The sequence below is a fragment of the Odontesthes bonariensis genome, chromosome 23 (assembly GCF_027942865.1).
Source record: "Odontesthes bonariensis isolate fOdoBon6 chromosome 23, fOdoBon6.hap1, whole genome shotgun sequence".
In the NCBI taxonomy this organism is placed as follows: domain Eukaryota; kingdom Metazoa; phylum Chordata; class Actinopteri; order Atheriniformes; family Atherinopsidae; genus Odontesthes; species Odontesthes bonariensis.
Window position 1 is genome coordinate 29,851,646 of NC_134528.1, and position 24,416 is coordinate 29,876,061.

A 24,416-nucleotide genomic window follows, 5' to 3' on the forward strand; every position below is an offset into this window, starting at 1 on the left:
AATCTGGCCATTAATCTAACAGTAAGGCAACTGTTCACAGGGAGAAGGTTCTGTAATGTATCACTATGGCAAAGACGAGTGTTTTGATTGAATTAATAACAGTCCCATGAACCTTTAAACCATCGACTCAAAATATGTACACCGTCCAAGGGAACATCCCTGTTGTTAACCGCTTTATATTAGGATTTCTGATTCACTTTTTACGTAGTATGGTGTAAATATAAAGACTGTTGTTTGCCAGCCACCAAGCAAATGAGGAGGAAACCGCTCTGTTCTCTTTGAATCAAAGGCCAGATTTCCATTTGGGATTCATATTTAGAAGATTCCAATAGAAAAGGGGGATGAAAACAATACGATTAAAACTTCCGGAAAAGAGCAAAAAAGTTTTTACTTGAGATGGGTTTTTTCAGAGGACTTATTGCTTTTTGGGGAATTTATTTAGTCACAATAAAGTACACCTGACCTTACTCCCCAGTTGTTTCTGGTATGAGCCTGAAAACGATAAACTGATATGACTGACAGGAGTCTTCTCGGATATGATATAATATCCAAGATATTTCCAAAGATTAAAGTAAACCCTGAAAAAAGGGCTTGCTCTTCGCCTTTTCAAAGACAGAGGATGGTGCATTGCTGCCCTCTTCAGTCTGGATCCTTCCATTACAAAGTGATGATGCATACAGGAGTTGCCCATCCATTTGTCCATTTTTTTTTACCTGCTTAATCCCTCACAGGGCAATTGCTTTTGGAAAACATTTCTACCATTCGTCATCTCACCTCTGTGCAATAGGTGCACAGCCATCTTCATATACCTTACTGATCTTGGGGTCATTGTAGATACAGTTCCATCATTTATTCTCATTGTTAATTCTTTTATTTTGTGTATACTATTTAAAAAAAAAAATTGAAATCTATATTTCATCTTTTGTATGGTGTCTACCCTATTACTTGCTGCTGTCACAAAACCGATTTCTCTTGCAAGATCAATTATCTATCCATCCATGCTAACCATCTGTGTCTGCTGTCTACGGTACAGGAGCAGCAAGACATGCTTAACCTGCTCCGCCTCAGTAGTCTTTCTGGGGTTCCTGCTTGAAAATTACGTGCCCAAAATCTATTGAGTATTCATCTGCAATTAGAAATGACAAACTCTGTGTAAACCATCTTGGTATCAAAATAAAACACTTGTTAGACTTCATCAGAGCCGGATCAAATCATATGTTTCCCTCTTGTCCCCTCGCCCGCTCTGCTTTATCAGTTCCCCCCTGAAGGCTGGATAGGACAGGAAAACCTGTCATACTTCAGACTGAATTACCAAATGCGGGTTAGACAGGTCAGCAGTCCATAAAAAGGCTAAAACAGAGACAAACAAGACAAACAGCAATGAATCTAAAATGGATGTTTTTTTGGACTGTCCCTTGCGAAGAACAAACAAAAAGGCCACAGCCAAGGTTCAGATCAGGACTTCTTTTTGTGAGACGGCAGTGCTTAGTGAGACCACCACAGTGTGGCGATCATAGATTGGGCACTGTACACTCTCTGGTTCACTTTCTCACAAATGCTATATACAGGAATATTCTGTTTTGTATGCGTTTCTTTTTGGTGTTTTAGTGATTTTTCTGTTAAAGTCGGTTCTCTTGTGGGGTTTCCTGCAGCATCTGTCCTATGGAAATGGCAGTCTCCATGTAGATGCAGCCTTCCAGCAGACTCTGTGGAGTGTGGCCCCCATCTGTTCTGGCAGTGAAGTAGCACAAGGTACAGCTTTGTTCAAAGTTTATTTCTTTTCTTCTTTTTGTCTTTCTTTATTTTTGTAGAATTTACTATCCTAAAATTGTGTTTTGTAAACCCTTATGACGCTTAAGAGCTTAAGGCGAGACACTACAGGTGAATAGGGTAATATTTTAAAATAATAGATATCACCATGAAACTTCCTCAGTTGATTACTTATACAAGTATGAAAAAAAAATGTATTACAAGTTTTTGAAATTTGTATGTGTAATTACGCAAATTAGGCATTATGTCATTAAAGCAATACTATGTAACATTTCTACCTTAAAATAACAGCTTGAAAAAAATTGTGCGGCTAGAATGAGTTTTAATATTACGATTGGCCTGTCTCCTATGCCCTTCGGGGGTCTGAGTTGGAAAAACTGTGCTATGTAACTTTGCTGGAGCGGCCCGGGAGCGGCCCGTTAGCGGCCCGGGAGCTGAGCGGAAGTACTTCGACTTGCTTTCTGGCACACCTACCGCAAAAACAAATAGACCCCTCTCACGCTCCCAGGTACATTTGATTAATCTTACCTTCTCGGTCGACATAGCTTGCACCTTCTGACTCCTCGCCGGTTCGTCAACAAACGTGAAACGTGAAAGCGAAAGGGTGTTGTATTTACGACAGTGTAACCGTACATTACCTCCAAGCCTGTAGGGGGAGCTCCATAATGGGCTTTTTGAGAAGTTACATTGTATCGCTTTAAATATGCGCACATTTGCATATATTTCCGGAAGATAGATCTGAACATATGATAAAGCCAGGTGCAAATTTTTTTTTTCATTTTGTTTACACACAAAATGAAAAGAAAATTACAGAGGGATTTCAGGATATTTGCTTTCATTTCCTAGGAAATCAAAATATACTGTCCATAGCCTAAAAAACATAAATTTTCGCCATATTTTTTTATGATAATGTCACATAAATCAGGCCAGGAATGATTTATCAACAAATCCTTCTTTAAATATCTCCAGAATACTGCTAAGTGTATAACTGGCAAGTTTGGTGTTAGTAGGTGCTCTATAGGCTGAGATATTGATACTGGAAAAATACAAAAAACTGATTTTGAGAAAACAGCATTTAAAGATTCAAATAGGGGAATTCATTTTGGTAAATTTGGGCGAAACGTACTGCCGCGAATAAACAAAATGTGATGAAATAAACATTTTAATTTATGTTTTGAAATAACACATATTGAAGGAGTAGACTGGCCCAAAATCTAAAAATTGACCACTGCATGAAAAATCACTGTTTTTGCCCGCCGTGTCTCGTCTTAATTCAAGTGATAATATGACTAAGAACACATCTGTCCAAACCAGTTCTTAAGATCCAATCATTACTGGTCAAAATATTTAGTTGTCCCCTTGTGTGGTGCATCACTGTTGACAAGGAGCACTCCACAGTCCATACATTTCTCATTCCATACTCAAGGTTGTAGTTATTTTGTGGTTATTGTTCGAGGAGTTGGTGTGTGATAATGCACATTTAGGTTTAGATTGACCTGTGTCTCACCTGGGATGGTGTCCTCTGAGATGCCATCCCTGTTGTTAAGGCATGGAGGGAGAATAGTGCCACATTGCAGCAACACGATGAAGCAGGTGCTGTTGGAGGAAGTTGAACAGGTGGGGCATGGTAACATCTCTTTTGTCTAAAATATGAATTAAGACATTGTTGTATTTGTTAACCCCTTAACAGGCCGGCAATTTTTGCCCCCAACTCCTAAAAAAAAAAGCAAAAGCTGTGCCATTTGGAGAGCCTTGGGGGAAAAAAGGCTGCCATTCCTGAACGCTTCAACATACAGTCATGATCTTGGGCTCTAATGAAAGGTTACACTTGGGACTGTCTTATCCCACATCCAGATCCTCTGTGAGAATTACTGACAAAGAGCAACGGAAGCACAAACACATTCTGTCTACAACCATAGCTTTGTGCATACAATAAAAGTCCAAACAAATAGTTTGTTCTAAATGCAATTAGTTTATATACATAAATAATGACATAGCAAACCACACTGAAAAGTATTCACAATTTGCATTGACATTATTTGCTGTTGGCAACATGCTAATCATTGTAGCGGTCTCTGCCTGGGACAAAGCAAAGGGGCACATCACATGTGGCACACTTCACAGGAGTCTTGGTCTGGCAGCGTCTGCACCTCAAGCATCCAGCTGTGCTGCGTCCTGATGTGTGCACAGGCTCAGCTGTGGAGGTAGACCCCGTCTCTGCCAACTCCAAGGCTAAGGTCTCCCTGAATGCCTTCTGGTGCAAAGGAACCTCACCTCTGCTTCTGCCATGTTCTTTGTGCAAGATGCATTCACAAAAGCAATGTCCATGAAGTGGAACAAGAAAGTCTACTGTGTTTTCTGCAAGACCTTGATGTATCTTATTAGGCCATCTGATAGGTCAACTCCCCCATGTACCTGAAAGGACAGTTGGAAAAACAAAAAAGGAAAAATGGTATCAAAATATGTCCAGCACACAAGTTATTATATTTCAAAAGGCAGACGTGGGACCCCCTCCTCTGAATTATCTTCGGACGTTCTATTGATGTTCCATTGACGTATCATACCCCTGCACAGTTTTTACCTGCATCGTGTGATTTTATTGTTGATTATTTTATATATTTGGTTCACTTAAAAGAAAAAGAATAAAATTACATCCAAGACTTGTGGGAAGAAGTAGAATTGTTTAAAAGCAGTAAGCAGCAGGAGGAAGCAGAGACCTGTCTGCACTCTTCAGAAGCAGGAAGTATCTGTGGAGGTATCTGTGTACTCCTTAATGCCCCTCCTTAAATCTGCTCTGTCTGTAATGTACAGAAGATTATTGCCTGATTGAAAGGTTGTGTTGCGTCTCTTAAGTAGTCCCAGGACCTTGCCAGTCATCCAGGGTTTCTGGTTGGGAAAGGTCCGGAGCCGTTTTTCCGTTGCAACATTGTCTGTGCAGTGCTTGATGTAAGATGTGACTTGATGTGTGTTTCTCCAAGTCTTCAAACACACACATCCCAGAAAGTGTCTTCAAAGCAGTCCTGAGGCTGAGTGAGGGCACTTTCAGGTGGCTAATGCAGCCTACTAGCGGGATAGATTTAGTTTGCCATGGCTAAAAACACTACTTCATTTTGACAGTCAGCGTTGCTGGTCCTACATCTAAACATGGATTTCATAGAACCATAAATGCCCAAAAGCACTTGACTTCCACTGTTGCCTCCCACATCAGAACATCAGTCAGGTTTATCAAAATATTCAAAAACAGCAGAATGTAGGCTACACAGCTTACAAGTGATTCTTTTTAATTGTTCTTTGTGTCTGTCCTCTTACTTACACCTTTTCTCTCTCATTTCTTTTGTTGTCCTCTTCCTTTATTTATACATTTCCTCTCTTTTTCCACTCCTGATGTGTAGGTTTCCTCATAGGAGGAGATGTCCTGCGCCTCCTTCATGGTCATGTGGATGAGTGTCTAACAGTTCCATCTGTGGAGCATGGGGATGAGCAGAGGAGGTAATGTTTATTGATAATTGCATATTGATAATATGAGTCATTAGTAAGTGATTCCTCTTTCTTTGCTAGTACTTTCCCGACTCTATTTCCTTGTTTCTCCTTAGTCATGTAACAAGACAACACAATAATGATATACAATTGTTTATTTGTGATATGCCTGCTGATAGCACTAGGTGTTATACTTTAGCAAGGTGTGGTGTTTATGTTCAGTTTCACATATTCAGAACTTTAAGACATTACAAAGCAGGTTTGATACATTTGTGGCAAAAAGTTTCTGTATTGTAAAACAATGATTAGAAAAAGAAAGTATATCTCTTCCAATACAACTGATTTACTTACCCGGTTGTGAAATTAGATAAATACAAGCTCATATGAAGCTCGACACATGACATAGTGCACTGCATTAAAAAAAGTTTAAAAAAGTTAAAGAGTTAAAATGCAAAAACAGTGTGTGACAAACTACATTCAATAACTGAAATAACAATTTCCGCTATGACCTTATTAGTCTCCTACTTTTCTCAGTCACTCTCTTGTGCAGGCATTTAGGACCCTTATTATTATATTACTACTAATATTATACCCTCTTATTTATAACATGGCTTCAGGTCATTGAGGTTTACAGAGATTCATTTACGCACAGCATTACTACTGGACTGTGAGATTTGCTGGTGTGATTGGGATCATTCTCCTTTTGCATGACCCAATTTTGGCCAAAGTTTAACTGTCGAACGATGGCCTCACATTTGTCTCTACAATACTTTAAAATAGATGACCTCATAGTTGACTCAATGACTGCAATGTCAGGTTTTGTAGCTGCATAACAAGCCCAAATTATGATCTCTTCACCGCTGTGCTAGATTGTCCATATGAGGTGCCTGTGTTGATGTGCTGTGTTTAGTTTTCACCAAACATGGCACTGTGCACTATGGCTAAATAGTCCCACTTTGGTCTTGCTTGTCTAAAGGACATTGTTCCTGATATTTTGTAGTTTGTTAAGATGAATGGGCCGTGTTCTTCCTGGCAACCATTTCAAACAATCCATACCTGATCAGTGTTTAACTAAATGTACTGCCATCAATGTTAACTTTTAAGATGCTAACTGTGGCCTGTAGAGCCCCAGAAGTACCTCTTCAGTTTTTGTTTTTGTATTTACTCTTAGCATTACGTGGTATGTCCTTGTAGTGGAGTTGCTCAGACATCCGCTCCTGGGCAACTGTCTGGCAAATGTTTTCCACTTTTGAATAAACTGTATCACTGTGTAGGGCTGTGCGATAAAACAATAACGATAGCTATCTAGGTATAACTTTTCCTCGATAGCGATATGAAACATGGTCAATATACTTTTCGATAGATTACATTCGTCCATCTTTTGACACACAATACAAAAAGTCAATGACAACGAGAGTTGCGCCGTGCTGAACCAATCACGTGGCTGGAATAGAGCCATGCCAGCAGCTATCCGTGGCGGAAACGAAACAGAGTAGTGTGTTATGTTGAGCACATGTTCCGACAAAGACAGGGAATACAACTAATATTTTTCATCACCTGAAGCAGCGCCACCCGTTTGAGAATGCAAACTTTTTTTGAAAAGTTGATGTTAGAGTGCGATGTCTGTCACTATAGACAATCTTTACACGCACATGCATCTTAGTCGTGTTCCCGGTCAATGTTTAATAAAGAGAGCGGCAACTCCTATGCCTTATTTAGAGGCTGTATTGTTTATGCCCTGTTGTTTCCCGTTATATGGATAAACGTGGATCTCGAGTAATATAAATAACTTCCGAAGGATGCCGACTTTCACCAAACTGTTATCGGTGAGTAGGTGAACGTATTTTATGCCAGAAATAGGGTCCAGGTTAAAAAAAAAAAAAAACGAACTACTCCTTTAAGTCCACCTTCATTATATTGCCTTTTACCTGTCTTGCGTTTAAAACACACCTCCTCTTCACCCCTCATCTGAGACCTTTAGAAACACATCATTCAGCTGTAGGAAACGGCCTAAGAAAGACAACGCAGCAACTGTCATTTTAGACAAACCTGTGCACTTTGATCGAGATTGAAATTGAGAAGGACAATTAATAATTATAGTTTTAAGATGTTGCCTTTAGAGACAGCCAAGTTGTTAAACAACACTGCTGAGAGTGACTGAGAGTATACTCCTTCATATTGACCTCTGGGGTTTGTTACTATGAGACTGAGTTATCCAGGTGCTAACAAGTCTAAACTTTAAAAATAAAAGACAACAGTTGTGCAAAAATGTATTTACACAATGCAAAATCTATGTATGACAGAGATACGGTTTTTAGTTTGGTATAATCTGATTCTTTCTCCCCACAGGACAGTGCACTATGAAGGGGGAGCAGTTTCCAGTCACGCTAGGTCCCTATGGAGGCTGGAGACACTCCGCGTAATGTAAGCACAGCAAATTCATCCTGTATACCTACATACAAATGGCAAACAAGTATATTGATAAATTCACAGCTACATATTATGTCAGTGTAGATTCTCAGTCATTCAGGTCTTGGTAATCCTAAGAGCTGGAATAAAGGCAACTGGACTTATTTATCTTGATATTTTCCTATTTTCTCTAAATCGAGGTGGGAAATACTGTCTTAAAAGTAGCAGAGAGGCCGTTCACACCTTGCGAGTCCTCAAGGTCATATATGTGTCACTGAACCACCTCACCAATGTGTGGGTAGTTTAAGTCATTCTCACCAGTGAGCTATTTACTTTTTTTTATTATTTACTTTTGGTCACCAGATCCAACGTGCTAATGGTTGTGAAATTGCCTGGAGAGGACAGTTAAGGCTCCATTGTAGTAGTAGTAGTAGTAGTAGTAGTAGTAGTAGTAGTAGGGTTTAAATAATGTAACACAATGCAAGAACCTTTGTCCATGTAAATGTTTTCCATAGTGGAGCAGATGTGTCAATAAAAACAACATTTTACAGACCCCCAATGACAATGGAGAGAGAGCAAAAGATGTTAAAATGTGTGCAAAAAATAATTGTATCGATCATCAAGAGTAAAATGTTGCAACAGTGTTGATACTGATCGCCAACATCGACACTGTTGGATGACACTCAAGTGTTTGACTTTTTTACACAAGACTAAAGCCAGTGTAACAGGAATGCACACAGATTGTTAGATTTTGGTGGTTTTTAGTCCTTGGTGCCATACAGTCTGGTCAGACCAAGACACTCATAACATTTGAAAGCCCTTTCTACGTACACGTTTTTGCACCTTTTGCAGACACACAGGCTACCACCAGACATTACCATGTATACTTAGCAATGATACCTACTCTGGCTTGAAGATCACCCATTGTAGCTTGCTGGCAGCATCCATCTGTGAGAGCTATCCCTCATCCATATCTACAACTTCCTCCCAGACATCCTGTGGTTCACAACTGTGCCCAGCTAATCTGGAATATGCATACTTTGTTCATTGCAAACATAACATAGCAGTTTGAGAGTAGAATAACAAATTCCTCATTGGCTGAACATTCCTCCTCCCCACATCTGTCATTGTCTCGCTCTTTCTCAACACATACCCAAAACTCTCACCTAGACTAGAAGCCACTCCTCCTCAACAGGTATAAATCACCACATTTTCCTGCATTGTTAGAGTTTTTACTTCAGAGCTTTAAAGCGACATTATTGTGTGAAGAAGATCCTGTTTGATGCAAAATAGTGCTCCAGGTGTATTTTGTTGAGACTTGTGAGACCATTTTGTATTGGCACGTTTGGTTTTGTAATAAACGGAACCTTTTCACCACCTGGTTTCCTTCTGATTTTTTACCTGAGTTTTCATCAGAAAGCAGAAACGACAAGAAGATTTCTTTACAGATCAAGAACCGACCAAATCTTTCAATTTATAAAGTCAGTATACCTTGATACCAAAGCAACATAAAACAATTTGATGCTCTAGAAAGATGTCCATCGGCCATCTCCACCTTCAAGTCTGAAGACATGATTTCCTAACCTTTCTATAGTTAGAAGAGATCCTTAAGTGTCTCTGAGGACCCTAGGGAATCACTGAAAAGGAGGTCCATAACAAAGCTTGTTTCTGCAAAGCTGATCTGTCAACTGCTATAGAGAATGTGAAGATGCATCATGCTGTGTTGTCTGCTAAGACGTTAGCACCATCTTATGAGGAATGTTCTTCCATTACCTCTGTTTAAGACCACTGTTGGCTGGTTAGATTTGATTTTGTGATCAATTCTTTGAAATGAGCAGGCCAGTTCCACCACCTCTCCCAGATGTAAGAGAGATGTGTGAAAACATGTGGTTGGTTGAAAGTGCAGCAAGGCTAGCATTGTTTTCGGGCTTAACCCGGGATGTCAAGTGACAGGTGGTTGGCATAAGCAGTAATGTACTCTTTATTTCGCTTTATTTACTGCAATTCCACAAAACAAGGGAGTGTCTTCACAAAGTGAATTGTGTTTTAGAGATTGTGTTTGGTTGTGTGTAGTGCTTTTCTAGTCAATCTGGCCACTCAAAGAACTTTCACACTACATGTCACATACACACACATACAGCACGCAACACCGTGCTTTTTGTTCTAATCATTCACAAACATTCATACAGTGATGAATGCATCGGTAGGTAATGTGGGGTTTACCAGCGGGTCCTCTGATTACTGCTACGACAGGCGCTGACCTTCTGCCCCCACACATGTCTGCCCTCCAGGGGGCATCCCCTCCAAGACACCACCCATTGACTCCAAGAAGGCCAGTAATCCTATCTGCTGTGTGGTGCATACTGTTGTATGTAAACAAGAACATAAAACTCTCTTAACGAGGATTCAACCAATACGGTGACTTGGAACGAGACTTGAGACGGGGCCAGCTGCAGAGAGGACTATAGCCTCTTGTACATGGGGTGCCTGCTCAACCCACTACGCCATAGACCACCCCCAAGGCGACTTTTACCGCCAGCAGCTCCCGGTTGCCTACGTCATAGTTCCTGCACCTAGAAATTCTGTCCATAAAAATTATGAACAGAATCGGTGACAAAGGGCAGCCCTGACGGAGTCCAAACCTCACAGGAAACATGTCCGACTTACTGCCGGCAATGCGGACCAAACGACCATGCACCTCCTGAATCCGAGATTCGATTATCCGGTGGATCCTCCTCTCCAGTACCCCTGAATAGACCTTACCAGGGAGGCTGAGGAGTGTGATCCCCCTATAGTTGGAACACACCCTCCGGTCCCCTTTTTTAAAGAGGGGGACCACCACCCTGATCTGCCAGTCCAGAGGCACTGCCCCCGACGTCCACGCGATGCTGCAGAGGCGTGTCAACCAAGACAGCCCTACCACATCCAGAGCCTTGAGGAACTCGGGACGAACCTCATCCTCCCCCTGGACCTTGCCACGAGGAGTTTTTTGACCACCTTGGCAACCTCAGCAACCTCAGCCCCAGAAATGGGAGGCCCCACGTCCGAGCTCCCCAACTCTGCTTCCTCATCGGAAGGCGTGTCGGTAGGATTGAGGAGGCCCTCGAAGTTTTCCCCCCCACCGACTCACGACGTCCCTAGTTGAGGTCAGCAGAGCCCCGCCCTCACCATACACGGTGTTGACGGGGCACCCCCCCTCCCCCGAACCGCCGGATGGTGGACCAGAAACTCTTCGAGGCCGTCCGGAAATCATTTTCCATGGCCTCCCCGAACTCCTCCCAAGCCCGAGTTTTTGCCTCAGCAACCGCAGGGGCCGCATTCCACTTGGTCTGTCGGTACCCATCAGCTGCTTCCAGAGTCCCACTGGCCAAAAAGGCTCGCTAGGACTCCTTCTTCAGCTTGACAGCTTCCCTTACCACTGGGGTCCACCAAACCCAGACACATAATGGCTCGGCGGCCAGCAATCGGATAAACCAATGAAGTGAATCAATCCTGTGAAAGAATGAAAACAAGTGAATGAAACCTGCACTCACCCATTATGAAGTTAACTCTGCCAGCCCCTCCATAACCTGCTCAGCCAACTCCTTGACGTCGGGTATGGTTGGTAACGTTACGGGGGCTAGCATTAGCAACGAGGCTGCTAGGCTTGCTAAATCGGTAAGCATTAGGCTACTGAAGAAAGCTAGTCTTTTTAGCTACGTTATATTATCATCTTTCTTCTCGGCTATAAGTTAACCTTTGTTTACGGCCACTGGCCCTAACCTGACGCGCTAGCTGTCAAATCACCGGAAGTTTTCACCGGAAGTACTGGCGCACACACAAAAGCTCGAACGTCAACGGTCGCCATATTGTGCACAGAGCGATAGAAAATCGTCTCTCCAGACATATCTTTCTTTCATTCCGCCCAGATGAAATTTAATGCCACTCTTTGAAAATCGGCGAAATTTAAGACATTTTAACCCTCTAACCGCCAAAGTCGCAGAATTGCGACATTACGTCAGCATAAACAAAACAGTCTAAAGATAAAATAAACGGGCTTTAAGGTGTTCAGTCCTCCTACCACTAGTTGGCAAACATGTTACCCTTTCAAACAAGACCAAGCTCACGTCATTTTGTAGTTCACAGTGTCTTTATAAGGCAGTGCAAAAAGCCACGCGAGCTCAGATACGGAAGTAGTTATTCAGAGCTTTTCTGTAGAGACGTGCGAGTCAAATTTTTATTGTCAGCGAACTATTAGTGAGTTTTTAACACCATGGCTTGTAAGAAGTTGAACCGTGCGGAATTATTGAGCATGCTATTTGCCGATTCCGACTCCGAAGGAGAGTTTTTACCTCGTGAGGAGGAGGATCGGACGAGCACTCATGCTTCCCACGGTGAAATTTCCAAAGGCAATGGTGCCGGCATGCGAAGCGAGGCTGTTCTCCAAGCACACACACACACTCTAACTCATTCGGTGCCGTTATCCAACCTCAATGTCTGTGCTGTGCCATGTTTTGAGAGGTACCATACTCTAAAAAATTATAAACAGTGTCACCTGGACAGATAAGTTTTTACTACCGTTTTGACCATCGTTTTGACCACCGTTTTGACCACCGTTTTGACCACCGTTTTCACATTTCACAATGTGTTGTCACCTGTTTTAGTGTGTGTTTCTGCTATATGATGACATTTTACCACTTGTTTTATTATTGTATTCCTCATTCCTGATCATTATGAATAAGGTTGAACAGGTTAAAAAAAAAAATCAATTCAATGTCTTCCACTTCTTGCATGTGTTTTCCTACCCTATGGTAATGATGACAGTATTTTACCACTTTCTCCTGTTTTATTGTTGGTTTCCTCCTTATGAATGATGGTAAAAGACAGAAAAATGAAAATAAGTTCAAACATCAAGTCAATATCCACCATTTCCTGAAAAAATATAGGCAACTTTTCGCATGTTTTCCTACTATATGGTAATGATGATATAGTAATATTTTACTACATTATTCTGTTTTATTGTTGCTTTCCTTTTCCCTGATCATTATAGATGATGATAAAAAGACAAAAAGAAAAAAAAAGTTTTAAAAAAACAAGTTCATAATCACTCAATTCCAATATTTCCTGAACATAATGAGATTCAAAATGGCTGCCACCTGATGACGTCATAATATGCAAATTAGATCAATAATTTCATACCCCACATAAACTATGGATCATGGGCAACATTTTTCTAATGTACAGCAGGCATCTATCTTTAACCCCCTTTCAGCCACCAGCTTTTGAAATATTAATGTCAAAATCCAGTATTTTCAAACAAACAATCTTGGCGCCTAAAGGGTTAAGACCTTAAAAAACGTATTTTTTATTTAAGACTTTTTAATACTTTTTAAGGATCCGCGGAGATCCTGTAATGGCGGTATGGACAGATCCACTTGAGGGATGGGGGCAGGGGGCGCAATCGTAACACGCACCTGCTTCTGAACTTGTCCTGAAGAGGCAAGGTCTGTGCATTAACGGGCTGCTAGCAAATGTAGACTAGATAAATACATTTAAAAATCGTATATTTAAAAAAAATAAAATAAAAAATCGGAGGCCACCGGCCCAGATGTGGACCGGCCCACCGGGCATTTGCCCGGTCGCACAGATTGCCAGTCCGAGCCTGGTTGAAGCTCTGCCGGAGGTGGGAGTTGAAACTCCTCCTTACAGGGGATTCCGCCAGCCGTTCCCAACAGACCCTCACAATACGTTTGGGCCTGCCAGGTCTGACCGGCTTCCTCCCCCACCAGCGGAGCCAACTCACCACCAGGTGGTGATCAGTTGACAGCTCCGCCCCTCTCTTCACCCGAGTGTCCAGGACATACGGCCGCAAGTCCGACGATACGACCACAAAGTCGATCATCGAGCTGCGGCCTAGGGTGTCCCGGTGCCAAGTGCACATATGGACACCCTTATGCCTGAACATGGTGTTCGTTATGGACAGTCCATGACAAGCACAGAAGTCCAACAACAAAACACCACTCTGATTCAGATCGGGGGGGCTGTTCCTTCCAATCACCCCTTTCCAGGTCTCACTGTCATTGCCCACGTGAGCATTGAAGTCCCCCAGCAGGATGAGGGAGTCTCCCGGAGGAGCACTCTCCAGTGCCTCCTCCAGGGACTCCAAAAAGTGTGGGTACTCTGAACTGCTGTTCGGTGCATAACCACAAACAACAGTCAGGACCCCTAAGGCAGAGGGAGGCTACCCTCTCGTCCACCAGGGTAAACCCCAATGTACAGGCGCACAGCCGGGGAGCAATAAGTATGCCCACACCTGCTCTGCGCCTCTCACCACCGGCAACTCCAGAGTGGAAGAGAGTCCAACCCCTCTCGAGGAGACTGGTTCCGGAGCCCAAGCTATGCGTCGAAGATGAGTCCGACTATATCTAGCCGGAACCGCTCAGCCTCGCACACCAGCTCAGGCTCCTTCCCCAGCAGAGAGGTGACGTTCCACGTCCCAAGAGCCAGCTTCAGTAGCCGAGGATCAGACCGCCAAGGTCTCTGCCTTTGGCTGCCACCCATCTCACAATGCACTCGACCCCCATGGCCCCTCCCACGGGTGGTGAGCCTGTCAGTATTTTGTGTATTGTAATATTTCATATAATACTATAATCTTATATGCTATTTTTAGAGTGACAGTGACTATGATGTAAAATAGCTTTTTTGCTAACTCTGGGGTATTTACACTTATGTTTTTTAATGTGCATTGTCCCTGTCAAATGAATGAATAAATACAGAGTTGGTAGTGTACAGTGGCTTTTTTTAGGCTCTTTGGGTTGGAAACAGCTGCTTGCTAATGTTGGAAACGGAGTGAATCAGGGAAGAGTTTGTGAGCTATAAACTGAAATAATAAACTAAAAGACACCAAAATACACCTCCTGTTGGGTATCACTGAGACACACAGTTCATTAGCTTTTTATTGTGCATGTGTACTTTTTGCCATTGAATACCCAAAAGCAGCCGTTTACCAACATGCACTCCATTTAGTTAATATCACGTTTGCTGGTTTGAAATAATTTGATTATAAACAAATTCACGAAATACATAAAAAGAAACATGTTTGATTTAATAATTTACTCCATGATTCGTGGATTCGTGGATTTATTTTTTTTGAAGTGGCCATATTTGGACAATTGCTTGACAGGAAATGGGGCAGAGTGAGAGAGAGAGAGGGGAAGGACATGCAGCAAAGGCCCCCGAGCCATACCGGGGATGGCTGCGTTGGGAAGCTTAAGCTTCGGTATATGGGACACCTGCTCAACCCGTTGACCTCACCAGCTCCCTGGAGTGCAGCCTAAAAGGGGGTTAAATCAGTCGCATAAAATGAGCCATTTCAATTCCCTGCTTTTAATCTAGACTCGTTTGTCAAATTTTGCATTTCTGTACATTGATTTAGAAATCTTTATGTTTGTTTGTGCGTTCATTATTATTGCCTCTGGCTTATGTGTGTGTCCAGGTGGAGTGGAAGTCATATCCGTTGGGGTCAACCTTTCAGACTCAGACATGTGACCACAGGGAAATATCTAAGTATGACAGAAGACAAATCTCTACTGCTGATAGACAAGGAGAAAGCTGATGTCAAGTCTACAGCCTTCTGCTTCAGGTCCTCCAAGGTAAAGGGTCCACAACATCCATAACACTGTCTTCAGGTCAGTATTAGTTATCTTTCTCAAATGTTCCTCCTTTTCTGTCTTTAAGGAAAAATTGGACCCTGGTGTGAGGAAGGAGATGGATGGAATGGGTACTCCTGACATTAAGTATGGTGACTCTGTGTGTTACATCCAACATGTTGACACCTACCTTTGGCTCACATACCAGACTGTAGATGCAAAGTGTGCACGTATGGGTGGAGTGCAGAGAAAGGTACCTTCCTACACTGAGCCGTTCCTTTCAATAATCTCATCAGATATGCAAACACGATTGGGAAAGAGGCTTAATATTTTGACATCGAAAACAGTCTTTATCAGATCACTTTACAGAAGAACTGATAAATACATTCTGTATATGTCTGTGTATTAAAATGGCAACTACGATCAAAATATTTTAACATATTCAAGACAGATGGAATCTCATAGCCGACATTAGTTACTTCAGCTGCCGAGCCCCTGCTAAACACACAAGTAGCAGGGTGGTCTGCTCCCCTGGTTTATAATCAGAATCAATTAGGCTGTTTACTAACCATAACGATGCCAGAGTGACTCTGTTGCGCTTTAGTCTTACATAGTAGTCTTGCAAAAATCAATTAACACTTTAATTTGTGAGTGCTTGGGTTTATTCAGAGCGATAATCGGAGATGAATTCAGAATTTTAAAAGCAAACTTTATTCCAGGCCATCATGCACCAAGAGGGACACATGGACGATGGGCTGTCGCTGTCTCGATCACAGCATGAGGAGAGCCACACTGCCAGGGTCATCCGCAGTACCGTCTTTCTATTCAACCTTTTCATCAGGTGGGTTACTCTAAACACCAGCCACATACACACATAGTTTTAATGCATCGTTGCATATGACAGAAATTGCCAGAACACAGTGCAGTAATGGGAAACTACCAGAGGAGGAAGCTGTTGTTTGCTCTGTATGATCAAAGGAAGCATCTTCTAAACTCCTTCCATTTAGGCCCAGGTTCAGATTTCTTTATTTGTACCTGTAGATCGAAACATTTTGAAGCTAGATAGATAATGACATCCATTATGAAACACAGCAAACAATGTGGATAAAACTTAAACCAGCCCATCTACTTAAACATGTTAAAAATATTCATGTTTCAGTCACGAATCAGGACATGTGAGAGAGAAAAATAAGAGCCAATAAAATGAATGAAAATGAGAATAAAAGCCCAGAATAAGAATAAATTCTGGACTTAAATTAATAAGTGATTGAATAAGTGAATGTGAATGTGTGCAAAATATAATACAACTTGTTCATTTCAGTGATAGCAGAAGGAGTAAAACTGTTTTTGTAGTGCTTTGTTCTACACCTTGGGACTAAAAACTTCTGTCCAGAGGAAAGAAGCTGAAAATCATTAGGCAAAGGATGGGAGTCATCATTTTTAAAAGATTGAGCTAATTGCTTTAACTCTCTCATATACAGGGAAGCTGGGTAAAACTGTCAAAGATTATATTTCTACTGTGTGCTTTCAGCCAGCAACCTTTTGAACAGAAAAGAACAAAAAACAAAGCCAAACTCAAATACAGTTAAGCTCCTGTAAACCAAGGTTTCTGTACCAAATATTAAGTTCTATTTTTCTATTGTATCAAATACTTATTTTATGCAATAAAATGCAAATTAATTGTTTATGTTTATGTTTATGCATGTAGCAGACGCTTTTATCCAAAGCGACTTACAAATGAGGATATAACATTACAGCTAACATCAAAGCTAACAATAAGCTACATAGAAGGAAGCCGGTAGTCAGACTCTGTCAGAGGTGACAGGGGTGACAGTGTAGAGACAGAGTGCAGGCATAGAGGGAGGTACAGAAAGATAAAGTGCAGTAGAGGGGGTAGGGAAGTACAGGGTAAGTGCTAAGGTAAGAAATGCTCTCTGAAGAGCTGGGTCTTCAAGAGTTTCTTGAAGATATTCAGGGATACCCCTGTTCTTGTAGCGCCTGGTTGGTCATTCCACCATCGTGGAACAACACATGAAAACAGTCTGTGTCACCTCCGTTGGCATTACTGGGCGCTTCGAACAAGTGCACCACCATTTGACGGTCACCCTGTCTCTCACAGCTGCAGCTGTGGCTCCAACTTCAGCTGGGACCACTTCTCTGTCCCTCCTCTCTCTCTCTGCCCGTTCTAACTCTAACATCTGGTGAAGTTCGGCATCTGTATATTTTGGTTCATAAAGATATCCCTTTAGCTCTGTGGTAAAAGGGATGTCTTCATCATTGGTGTCGTAGTCAGACATGATTACGTTAACTTTCCGAGCAGCAAACACGGTGAAACAGGCGAAGCTGTCGGCAGGCGGCAGCGCGCATTGATACTGCAACCTAACCTAGTGCCAAGCGATTGTGAGGTGTAACTTTTTCGGGAAAATACGACTTTGTGATGCAAATGTATTACTCTTTTGAATGCTTATTCTTTTCAGAAGCAAAACGCTTTATTTGTGAAGCCCCAGCCAACTAGCCGGACTACTTACGTCACCGCCTAAAAGAGGCTGTAACTCGGCTCACAGGACACAGCGGGGGATAGGAAAATGTTCATAAATAATATTACTAGTATGGGATGTCATACAGCTTCATGTCAAAAGAGGCGAACTATCCCTTTAAGCGTGGTGTAGGCACTGCTAGGCGACAATCCTGTGATGACCGGAGTGGCCGAGTCGAGACATAAGCCTTTGCCAGCGCATAATTATTTAATATTCATACATGTAATTTTCTTGATTTTTTTTTTTTAATTCTTTCGCTCACAGTTGAAGTGTACCTACGATGAAAATTACAGACCTCTCCATTCTTTAAGTGGGAAAACTTGCAAAATCGGCGTTGTATCAAATACTTATTTCCCCCGCTGTATATATATATATGGGGGCCATGGGGGTCGGGTGCAGTGTGAGCTGGGCGGCAGCCGAAGGCAGAGACCTTGGCGGTCTGATCCTCGGCTACTGAAGCTGGCTCTTGGGACGTGGAACGTCACCTCTCTGCTGGGGAAGGAGCCTGAGCTGGTGTGCGAGGCTGAGCGGTTCCGGCTAGATATAGTTGGACTCATGGCTTGGGCTCCGGAACCAGCCTCCTCGAGAGGGGTTGGACTCTCTTCCACTCTGGAGTTACCCGCGGCAAGTGAGAGGCGTAGAGCAGGTGTGGGCATACTTATTGCCCCCCGGCTGAGCGCCTGTACATCGGGGTTTACCCCGGTAGACGAGAGGGTAGCCTCCCTCCGCCTTAGGGTGGGGGGACAGGTCCTGACTGTTGTTGGAGCAGTTCAGAGTACCCACCCTTTTTGGAGTCCCTGGAGGAGGCACTGGAGAGTGCTCCTCCGGGAGACTCCCTCGTCCTGCTGGGGGACTTCAATGCTCACGTGGGCAATGACAGTGAGACCTGGAGGGGCGTGATTGGGAGGAACGGCCCCCCCGATCTGAATCAGAGTGGTGTTTTGTTGTTGGACTTCTGTGCTTGTCATGGACTGTCCATAACGAACACCATGTTCAGGCATAAGGGTGTCCATATGTGCACTTGGCACCGGGACACCCTAGGCCGCAGCTCGATGATCGACTTTGTGGTCGTATCGTCGGACTTGCGGCCGTATGTCCTGGACACTCGGGTGAAGAGAGGGGCGGAGCTGTCAACTGATCACCACTTGGTGGTGAGTTGGCTCTGCTGGTGGGGGAGGAAGCCGGTCAGACCTGGCAGGCCCAAACGTATTGCGAGGGTCTGTTGGGAACGGCTGGCGGAATCCCCTGTAAGGAGGAGTTTCAACTCCCACCTCCGGCAGAGCTTCAACCATGTTCCGGGGGAGGTGGGGGACATTGAGCCCGAATGGGCAATGTTCCGTGCCTCCATTGTTGAGGTGGCCGACCGGAGCCGTGGCTGTAAGGTGGTCGGTGCCTGTCATGGCGGCAACCCCCGAACCTGCTGGTGGACACCAGTGGTGAGGGAAGCCGTCAAGCTGAAGAAGGAGTCCTATCGGGCCTTTTTGGCCAGTGGGACTCTGGAAGCAGCTGATGGGTACCGACAGGCTAAGCGGAACGCGGCCTCGGCGGTTGCTGAGGCAAAAAGTCGGGCATGGGAGGAGTTCGGGGAGGCCATGGAGAAAGACTTCCGGACAGCCTCGAAGAGTTTCTGGTCCACCATCCGGCGGCTCAGGGGGGGGGAGCGGTGCACCGTCAACACCGTGTATGGTGAGGGCGGGGCTCTGCTGACCTCAACTAGGGACGTCGTGAGTCGGTGGGGGGAATACTTTGAGGGCCTCCTCAATCCTACCGACACGCCTTCCGATGAGGAAGCAGAGTTGGGGGGCTCGGACGTGGGGCCTCCCATTTCTGGGGCTGAGGTTGCCAAGGTGGTTAAAAAACTCCTCGGTGGCAAGGTCCCGGGGGAGGATGAGGTCCGTCCTGAGTTCCTCAAGGCTGTGGATGTTGTAGGGCTGTCTTGGTTGACACGCCTCTGCAGCATCGCGTGGACATCGGGGGCAGTGCCTCTGGACTGGCAGATCGGGGTGGTGGTCCCCCTCTTTAAAAAGGGGGACCGGAGGGTGTGTTCCAACTATAGGGGGATCACACTCCTCAGCCTCCCTGGTAAGGTCTATTTGGGGGTACTGGAGAGGAGGATCCGCCGGATAGTCGAATCTCGGATTCAGGAGGTGCAGTGTGGTTTTCGTCCTGGCCGTGGAACAGTGGACCAGCTCTATACCCTCTGTATGACCGGTGTCAGAGTTTGGGCCACATTGCCGGCAGTAAAGGCATGTGTATACTCTCACAGCAGTGTGTCGCAGTGAGCTTGTCGCAGACATGACGCAGTTATTTTTGATTTATGCCCAATTTTGAAGTGCTGTCTGCGCTATGTTAATTCCACGCCACAACGCAAGAGGGACAATCATGAACAAGCTAGGATTGTTTCCGACCATAAACCGCCCTTAAGTCGGACATGTTTCCTGTGACGGTTGGACTCCGTCAGGGCTGCCCTTTGTCACCGATTTTGTTCATAATTTTTATGGACAGAATTTCTAGGCGCAGCCAGGGCGTTGAGGGGGTCCGTTTTGGCGACCTCAGAATCGGGTCTCTGCTTTTTGCGGACGATGCGGTTCTGTTGTCGTCGTCGGGCCGTGACCTTCAGCTCTTACTGGAGCGGTTCGCAGCCGAGTGTGAAGCGGGCTGGGATGATAATCAGCACCTCCAAATCTGAGACCATGGTCCTCAGCCGGAAAAGGGTGGAATGCCCTCTCCGGGTCGGGAATGAGATCCTTGCCCAAGTGGAGGAGTTCAAGTATCTCGGGGTCTTGTTCACGAGTAAGGGACGAATGGAGCAGGAGATTGACAGACGGATCGGTGCGGCGTCTGCAGTGATGCGGGCTCTGCACCGGCCCGTCGTGGTGAAGAAGGAGCTGAGCCAGAAGGCGAAGCTCTAGATTTACCGGTCAATCTATGTTCCTACCCTCACCTATGGTCACGAGCTGTGGGTAGTGACCGAAAGAACGAGATCGCGAATACAAGCGGCCGAAATGAGTTTCCTCCGCAGGGTGTCTGGGCTCTCCCTTAGAGATAGGGTGAGAAGCTCGGTCATCCGGGAGGGGCTCGGAGTAGAACCGCTGCTCCTCCGCATCCAGAGGAGTCAGATGAGGTGGCTCGGGCATCTGGTTAGGATGCCTCCTGGACGCCTCCCTGGTGAGGTGTTCCGGGCAAGACCCAGGACACATTGGAGAGACTATGTTTCTCGGCTGGCCTGGGAACGCCTCGGGGTCCCCCCAGAAGAGCTGGAGGAAGTGGCCGGGGACAGGGACGTCTGGGTGTCTCTGCTCAAGCTGCTGCCCCCGCGACCCGATCCCCGGACAAGTGGCAGATAATTAATGGATGGATGGATATATATATATATATATATATATATATATATATACAAATACTTTCGCAAGGCACTGTCTATTATTTTCCCCGCTGTGTGTGTGTATATATATATATATATATATATATATATATATATATACATACATACATATAGCGGGGAAAATAATATACAGTGCCTTGCGAAAGTATTTGGCCCCCTTGAACTTTTCAACCTTTTGCCACATTTCAGGCTTCAAACATAAAGATATAAAATTTTAATTATTTGTGAAGAATCAACAACAAGTGGGACACAATCGTGAAGTGGAATGAAATTTATTGGATGTGTCACACTTTTTTAACAAATAAAAAACTGAAAAGTGGGGCGTGCAATATGATTCGGCCCCTGTATTTTCAGTGCAGCGAACTCACTCCAGAAGTTCAGTGAGGATCTCTGAATGATCCAATGTTGTCCCAAATGACTGATGATGATAAACAGAATCCACCTTTGTGTAATCAAGTCTCCGTATAAATTTACAAAAAGATTTCCCAAGCTTTAAACATCCCAAGGACTGTGCAAGCAATCATATGAAATGGAAAGAGCATCAGACCACTGCAAATCTACCAAGACCCGGCCGTCCCTCTAAACTATCATCTGGAACAAGGAGAAGATCAGAGATGCAGCCAAGAGGCCCATGATCACTCTGGATGAACTGCAGAGATCTACAGCTGAGGTGGGAGAGTTAGTCCATAGGACAACAGTCAGTCGTACACTGCACAAATCTGGCCTTAATGGAAGAGTGGCAAGAAGAAAGCCATTTCTCAAAGATATCCATAAAAAGTCTAGTTTAAAGTTTGCCTCAAGCCACCTGGGAGACACACCAAACATGTGGAAGAAGGTGCTCTGGTCAGATTAAACCAAAATCCAACTGTTTGGCCACAATGCAAAATGATATGTTTGGCGTAAAAGCAACACAGCTCATCACCCTGAACATACCATCCCCACTGTCAAACATGGTGGTGGCAGCATCATGGTTTGGGCCTGCTTTTCGTCAGCAGGGACAGGGAAGATGGTCAAAATTGCTGGGAAGATGGATGGGGCCAGATACAGGACCATTCTGGAAGAAAACCTGTTGTAGTCTGCAAGAGACCTGAGACTGGGACGGAGAATTATCTTACAACAAGACAATGATCCAAAACATAAAGCCAAATCTACAATGGAATGCTTCACAAATAAACGTATCCAGGTGTTGGAATGGCCAAGTCAAAGTCCAGACCTGAATCCAATCGAGAATCTGTGGAAGGAGCGGAAGACTGCTGTTCACAAACGCTCTCCATCCAACCTCACTGAGCTCCAGCTGTTCTGCAAGGAAGAATGGGCAAGAATTTCAGTCTCTGATGTGCCAAACTGATAGAGACATACCCCAAGCCACTTGCAGCTGTAATTGCAGCAAAAGGCGGCGCTACAAAGTATTAACGCAAGGGGGCCGAATAATATTGCACGCCCCACTTTTCAGTTTTTTATTTGTTAAAAAAGTTTGACATCCAATAAATTTCATTCCACTTCCCAATTGTGTCCCACTTGTTGTCTACACGGTCTCTTCCAAGAGCCTGATGCACTAAGGCATCCAAAAGTAGAAAGTCAGCCGCTGGTTACGCTTCCCTTTGACCTTGTTATATACAGAGTCAAATTAACCTTTAATTAGTGCATAATTTAAGTCAAACAGAATAATGTCAGCATCATTATGGGGTACAATGTATACATTTATTTATGTTTGCTTCAAAGTAATTAAATATACAATCCATTAGTCAAGCAAACTTGATTGGAATAACAGCGGACTATTTTAGGAAACTCCTACGACAGGTCTGGATCACTCCTAAATTCTGTTCGTACCTGAAAGAAAACGTAAAATACGAAAAGATTGGTGAATGCGCAAATTCTCTTAAATCACTCGTACGCACGACTTAAGAACAAATCTGTGCGTACGAACGGTTGTTGCATGAGGCCCAATGTCTCCATTAACTCGTTCACTGACTCACCGCTGCTACTACCAGCTAACTGTAAAGAGGAGACATGCCACACAACTGTAATTCTAACTGCAATTCTGTCAGAACCACTCTCCTCAAAATGAGACGAGAAACAGAGATAAATTTCAGAAGCTTATTCTGAATGCATACAATTATGTTTGGCGGTATGGCTCTGTTCGGAGGAAGTTCCCGACTTTTCCATGAGCTCCATGGAAGCCAAGACAGGGAACAGCAGCATCCTCAGGTGGAGTGCCTTCCATTTGCTGTAAAGGCAACAACCCCCTAGAACAGAGCAAGCAACAATGAGAACAGTATGACATTGTTTGGCACTGAGAAGTCGATGGAGCAGGGGAGGTGGTGGGTGCAAGCAGAAAGCAAAAAGAGCAGTGACAGCAAACCAAGTTTAAATGAGCACCCCGAATGCCAGCATCCAATTATGAGCAGCAGCTGATTACCCATAAGCGCAGTTGGTTTGTGGACAGCCATAAGGGTTTGGTCGGCGTCAGCCAATAGGCAAAGGGCGCGTTGACTACGTGGCCTGCCAGAACTATCGCGGTGCTCCATTTCTGTCAGAACCACTCTCGTCAAAATGAGACGAGAAACAGATATAAATTTCAGAAGCTTATTCTGAATGCATACAATTATGTTTGGCGGTATGACTCTGTTCGGAGGAAGTTCCCAACTTTTCCATGAGCTCCATGGAAGCCAAGACAGGGAACAGCAGCATCCTCAGGTGGAGTGCCTTCCATTTGCTGTAAAGGCAACAACCCCCCAAACAGACCATACCGGAACGCAGACCAGCCAATTGATTAGTTGGAACCAGGGTATCCTACCCCCCCAACGAATTATTAGCTACCAAGGTGTGTCACCATTATGATTAGTAGTAGTAGTATTACAAAAATAATTATTAAACCGCGACTAAGCTTGACGTTAAAAGGTGGAGCTGCCAAAGACCTACATTAACACAGACTGAAATGTGATGCGAGTATTTAATTGGGGCGAGCATTGAACTCAACCACTTAGGTACACCATCAAATATATAGTCGGTCTCCACAGCAGCGACAGCGCTTTGCGGCAGGGCAAAGCAGAGCAAGATCCAAGCAAAGCAAAGCAGAGCAAGATCCGATCCAAGAACAGAAAAACGAGATCCAAGCAAAGCAGAGCAACATCCAAGCCAAGCAGAGCAACATCCAAGCAAAGCAGACCCTTTAACACACTTCACCTGACCCACCTAGGAAGTTAAAGT

At 44.1% G+C, this 24,416-nt stretch overlaps 1 protein-coding gene across 8 annotated transcripts in view; it reads left to right on the forward strand.

Moving 5' to 3' along the window:
• The window catches only part of ryr2a (ryanodine receptor 2a (cardiac)), a 287,428-nt gene that overhangs the window by 56,898 nt on the left and 206,114 nt on the right, over nucleotides 1–24,416 (forward strand). For all 8 annotated transcript variants that reach the window (XM_075456990.1, XM_075456994.1, XM_075456991.1 and 5 more), the window contains exons 7-12: nucleotides 1,653–1,752; nucleotides 5,163–5,259; nucleotides 7,597–7,671; nucleotides 15,131–15,287; nucleotides 15,373–15,537; nucleotides 16,004–16,125. In XM_075456990.1, the coding sequence (XP_075313105.1) occupies nucleotides 1,653–1,752; nucleotides 5,163–5,259; nucleotides 7,597–7,671; nucleotides 15,131–15,287; nucleotides 15,373–15,537; nucleotides 16,004–16,125 (716 nt within the window). The remainder of the gene's footprint in view (nucleotides 1–1,652; nucleotides 1,753–5,162; nucleotides 5,260–7,596; nucleotides 7,672–15,130; nucleotides 15,288–15,372; nucleotides 15,538–16,003; nucleotides 16,126–24,416) is intronic.